At 38.3% G+C, this 5,048-nt stretch overlaps 1 protein-coding gene across 1 annotated transcript; it reads left to right on the top strand.

The window, feature by feature from the left end:
* Nucleotides 1-2,330: 2,330 nt before the first annotated feature.
* c4h1orf52 (chromosome 4 C1orf52 homolog) lies at nt 2,331-5,048 on the top strand. Its single transcript, XM_026323790.1, has 3 exons — nt 2,331-2,630; nt 3,173-3,383; nt 3,999-5,048. The coding sequence occupies exons 1-3, from the start codon at nt 2,331-2,333 to the stop codon at nt 4,151-4,153; spliced, it is 666 nt and encodes a 221-aa protein (XP_026179575.1). The 3' UTR covers nt 4,154-5,048.

The raw sequence follows: 5,048 nt of genomic DNA, 5'->3' as shown, positions 1-5,048 counted from the left end.
TGTCAACATATAAAAATTATTTCTAATACAAAAATGTTTTAACATGAATGTTTCCTTATAACTTAGAATTTAAATAGGTGTGTCTCTTTTTTCTCTCTAAGGAAAAAAAACATGGAAAAAAGACCAGTCATGACACTACATGTTATTTCCACTTGAGTATTTTTATAGTTAATCATGAGTGCTAGATTCAAATGGGGAGAGCGATGTAAAAAAGATGAAAGGAGAGATGATAGATACATATCGAATAGTGCTGGAAAAGAAGGTGAGCACAATTGCATGATTTCCACAGGTGCTGCTTTGGCAGTTGAGGTTGATCAGCATAATGTTGTATAATAGCTGCATGTTGGATAATATTATAAGTGAAATGTTCTGGGTGTATGGTTTCTAACTGTGACATGACATTTTATATAAAAATTATTATATATTATAATTTACACTTTACATTTTTACAACAGTACAACATCAGGAAGTCGACTGGCCTTCAGTTTTATGTCAGAGTTATATAAACTTCCCACCTGGGTTTAATGAGCACATCACTAAACCACTCTTTTCATTCTCCCGGTGTCATGCATGGTGACTATGGGTTTCATTATATTAAATACAAACAGGATTTTAAGACCAAAAATGCTCAGAATCACCCAGTGTGCCTTCAGCAGAGATGATACAACGAAATAGCTGAGGAAGATGTTTGCAAGAAAAGTCCTTGTTAGCTCAAATTAGTTAGTTAGCATTCCTCTCTCGTTCATTGTAGAAAAGTTAAAACATCTGGACAAAGAAAGCGTCAGCTCACTGCTGTCTTTGCTAAAACTAAGTGAACTACTGCTATGCTGATGTGTCCTGCTGCAAGGTAAGTCTATGAATAACCTAAAGACATTGAAATTACTATGACTGGCTACATTAAACAAAGATGTCTATAGGTGTGGCTTTTCACCTCCATGGGGAATTTCTCACATCATGGTCATTCTCTGTGGAGGCTGGAGGAAAAAATAAGCCAAAGGTTGGACCATCTTTTTCAGACCTGCATCCAAACCATGATGCTGTTTCTAAGCCAGTTGTATAATTAAAAAGCAACATGTATTAATCAGAAAATCTTCAGCTCGTGGGAGAAAAAGAAAGCTGCTGCTGACCTAATAGTATATGGAACTGGACCCTGGGCCTAAGTTTATTAAACAAAGGAAAAACATATAAGATAAAAACATGAAAACGTAGCATCACTATAGCCCTGTTTTTTCCCATTTTCTTGACATTTGCAATATGTCAAGTGTCTGTCAAATGTCATTATTTGCCAGTAAACATGAAAATAAATTGGGGTTGTAATAGCATGAGAAAGACATTGTGGGCAGGATATTTAGTAGATTCATGTTTCTTCATCTACCTGGTTTAGTTCAGAGGGTGTTTGTCCATTGAACATGAAAGTGAAGGCTGGTCCCTTTTAATCCAGCTGATTTAAGAAAATCCAAGACAGACTGCTCATTGAACAGCTAATAATCTTTAGAAAAAGTGATGTGGCAGGCCAGACATCTTTAGGTGGTAAGCAAGACTAATTAGAGATTGTTAATTTGCTTTCAAAGAATATGCTGCTTGAGTTAAGACTTTAAAGAATAGTTTAATAAATGTAAAGATAGACTTTTATTGTGCAAATCTGGGTGGACAATACTTTGGCCCTATGCAGAACTGTCCTTTTTGATCAGCTCCTGTCAGCGTCTCATTACATTTCTGGGATGGCCCATTGTTTCATTTGTGTGAGTACACTGCCATCCAGTGGTCAAACACTGTTTGGGATATTGCCTGTTTGGTTTTCTTCAGAATCTCCCCACACCCTGCTGTTCCTCCTTGGCACAGGCATAAGTGATCATGCTCTCTCACTTGTTATATAAATGACACCATAATACTAATTTTAGATCTGTGCCTGACCCTGACCCTTGCTGACAAAATTATATGAAAGTCAAGAGCAATGAAGGGGCAAAAGGGGCAGTGAAAAAGAGGGAACTGGAGATGGAAATGAGTTACATAAAAACGGAAGTTAAAAGTTTGACGAAGAAAAAGATGAAGATGAGCTGGCAGAAAGAAAAAGGAGGTAGCAGTAAAGGCTCCTTAATGGTTAGCAAACCGCTATTAAACAGAAGAAGAAGAAGAAGAAGGAAAGAAGAAGAAGAAGAAGAAGAGGAAGAAGAAGTCATCACGACAGTATCTATGCACTTTACGACTGTTTTGGAGGCTGATTCAAAATGGAGTAAATCCTAGAGTCTGGTTTAGCAGCTGCGTCTCCATTTTGCGACTTTAAACAGAAACAGCTTATTACAAGTTAGAAAATTAGTCATCCCAGCATAATGTCAGAAGACAAGAAGTCCGGTTCTTTGGGTTTCTTTTCGAGCTACGACGATTTAAGCGACAGCAGCAACGGCAGTGACTCAGACGAGGAGGGAGAAAGTCGCAGGACGCGAGCAGGGACGGATGGTCCGGGAGGCGGGACTCGGTCCCCCGTGCACGGCAGCAAACGGGCAGCTGGCGGAGCTCCGTTACCCAGACCCGATGAGCTGTTCGGCTCCGTGTCCAAGCCCGCTTTCCTCTACAATCCACTGAATAAGCAGATTGACTGGGACAGCCTGACTGTTAAAGCTCCGGAGGAGGTAACTCATAATAATAATCGATATACTGATTCAGTGTTTAGTTAGCTGCTCTTAGTAACTGTTTACATATGTTATTAATAGCAGCAGGTCGGTTATACACATTAAGAGACCAATACTATATGTAAATATGAGAATATTGTATTGTTTTTTTAACTATAGATACAGTCAATAATCCAATGATTATTAAAATGCATTTGGATAATGCTTTGCCTCTATGTTAACTATTTGACATTAAAAATAATAAAGCACTTTCATAAAACACTTTACACTTAGTAAGAACAACATAAGGAGTCATGTTTAGTACTGAGGTCACAGTTAAAGATGGTGTTGTTGTGCTGGACTACATTATAATAAGATGCACAATACCATTTAATACATTTTTTTTACATACACAAGGTGTGAAGAATATTAGAAAGGCCTCCACTGACCAACTATGCTAAAACTTAGTAAAGCGCAGTGAGTGTTTGGTTGTGCTTCCAAACCTTTGCTTTGTTGCTTTCTCTAAGCCAGTTTTTCAATTTTCTGTTGTTTATTACTTGAAGCCTGCCAGAGAGTTTAAACCATGGAAGACAAACGCTGTGCCCCCTCCTGAGAGCTACACTGCAGAACCAGAGAAGAAAAAGGGACCTCCTCCAGGAATGGACATGGCTATAAAGTGGTCCAATGTGTATGAAGACAATGGGGAAGATGCGCCACAGCCTTACACTGGTAATGCTTCCTTCCTACCCCAAGAAGAGCAACCGTCTGACTCAGGTTAGTTCTACAGGGCAGTGTTCTTTACTCTCTTGTCAGCATGAATAACTGACGAAGTGATTATTGCCACAGGCTTCATGTTCCCACTATTATTACACAAGTTCTCTGACGGTATGATACTACTAACAACTTACACCTTAATGTTGTTGGACAAAGTGTATTAGCTAGTGCACCTACAGTATTTAAACACGTTTTTATATCTAGAACCTGCATAAAGCAGACATGCTCAGTGACTATGATTTTGATGCACTTTTAAACATTTACTAAATTAAAAAAAATCCATAGTAGTGTATATGCCAATCACCAGCTAAAGTAGCAAAATATAATCTGAGTGCTTGTATTTTTAATAAACGAGTGGACTGAATGGCCAGCCAAAACCCAAACCAAAACTCTGTTGCACTGTTTCACTCGTCGTAGTGGAAAATAAATGTTGGGAGCCAGAAAATTACCAAATAAGCACAAGCTAAAAAAACAACTTGAATTTGATCCACTTCCCACTTTGTCTGAATAGTGCAATGTTGATTAATTAAAAAATATTTACTTTTTGCTCTCCCTCCACACCCACCCTGAAATCCCCAAACCAAACACCACTGCTTCCACTCATCTGGTTATCAGATGATGAGTCAGAGAAACCTGGTTTGTCTGCCAAAAAACGTCGAGTGGAGACCTTCCAGCAGAAGGAGAAAAGGAAGAGGGACTTGGGACAAGCCACCTCTGACAAGAATTTTGTAGAGGAAGAGAAAAGAATCCTCAGGCAAAAGTTGGAGTGAGACCCAAATCTGCTTGTTTCATGGAATCTGTTGAATTTTATGTCAACAAAGAACATCGACACACTTGAGCACAATAGTCAAGTAGGTTGAACATTGCATTTTACCATTTCACATATGTTGCCATAGTGTAATTTCCAATAAAATAATTGTTATGTTACAAATGACTGTCAGCTCACCTGAACAAAAAACTATTTGGGTTAACAGCTTTAAAAAGCTTTATATCACTGGGGAACCAAGCAAAGATTATTCGAGAGTCCCAGTGCAAAAAATGGACTCCAGTCACCTCTGATGTTAAAGACAAATAATAGTGTTTTATAGTCTGGGGTTAACTTCTTTTTTAGGTTTGTCTATTATCCACTGACTCTGGCATGAGAGCATATTCCCAGGGACAGATTTATACTCTGCCTAGAGCACTAGACATTACCAAGCAAGTGATCAGGCAGGTATGGTTCCAGCTATCACCTTCATTTCACTTTCAGTAGTGTAGTTTAGACAACAGGGTGAAATAGGACTTGTTTAATTTTGTCTGTCCTGCCCCCGGGTTCTCAGATCTTTGTTAAAGGTAGATGGTCATTACCAATAAAAACTAAGGCCAACACAAAAAAGCAATGTGTTGATTTGTGGTAAACACCACAGTTTTCCCTAAATGGGGATTTAGCCATTTATCTTCATGCTGTGACAAATTGAGCTTTAAGAGTGGTTGTAGTTTTTTATTGGATTACTCAAAATCCATGTCTGCTTTAGTGGTTTACTTGTTCTGTGTTTGTGGTTTTGTCTTGTGTAATACTAATTATCTAAGCACCACTGAACTAGGAGTGTGTGATCTATAAGTGTGATGTATCAATACAGAACCTCTCTTTTAAATATGTGATTAAAATGACTGTAAATCTGTTGA

This window comes from Mastacembelus armatus, chromosome 4 (genome assembly GCF_900324485.2).
Source record: "Mastacembelus armatus chromosome 4, fMasArm1.2, whole genome shotgun sequence".
NCBI classification, from domain to species: Eukaryota; Metazoa; Chordata; class Actinopteri; order Synbranchiformes; family Mastacembelidae; genus Mastacembelus; species Mastacembelus armatus.
Note: the sequence above shows the minus strand (reverse complement) of the source record. Positions and strands in the feature narration are given on the sequence as shown.

Excerpts from the sequence above, each read along its gene's own strand:
- c4h1orf52 (XM_026323790.1), top strand. The coding sequence starts at position 2,331 with ATGTCAGAAGACAAGAAGTCCGGTTCTTTGGGTTTCTTTTCGAGCTAC. Across the intron at positions 2,631-3,172 it reads CTGTTAAAGCTCCGGAGGAG|CCTGCCAGAGAGTTTAAACC; the intron begins GTAACTCATAAT and ends TATTACTTGAAG. Across the intron at positions 3,384-3,998 it reads AGAGCAACCGTCTGACTCAG|ATGATGAGTCAGAGAAACCT; the intron begins GTTAGTTCTACA and ends TCTGGTTATCAG.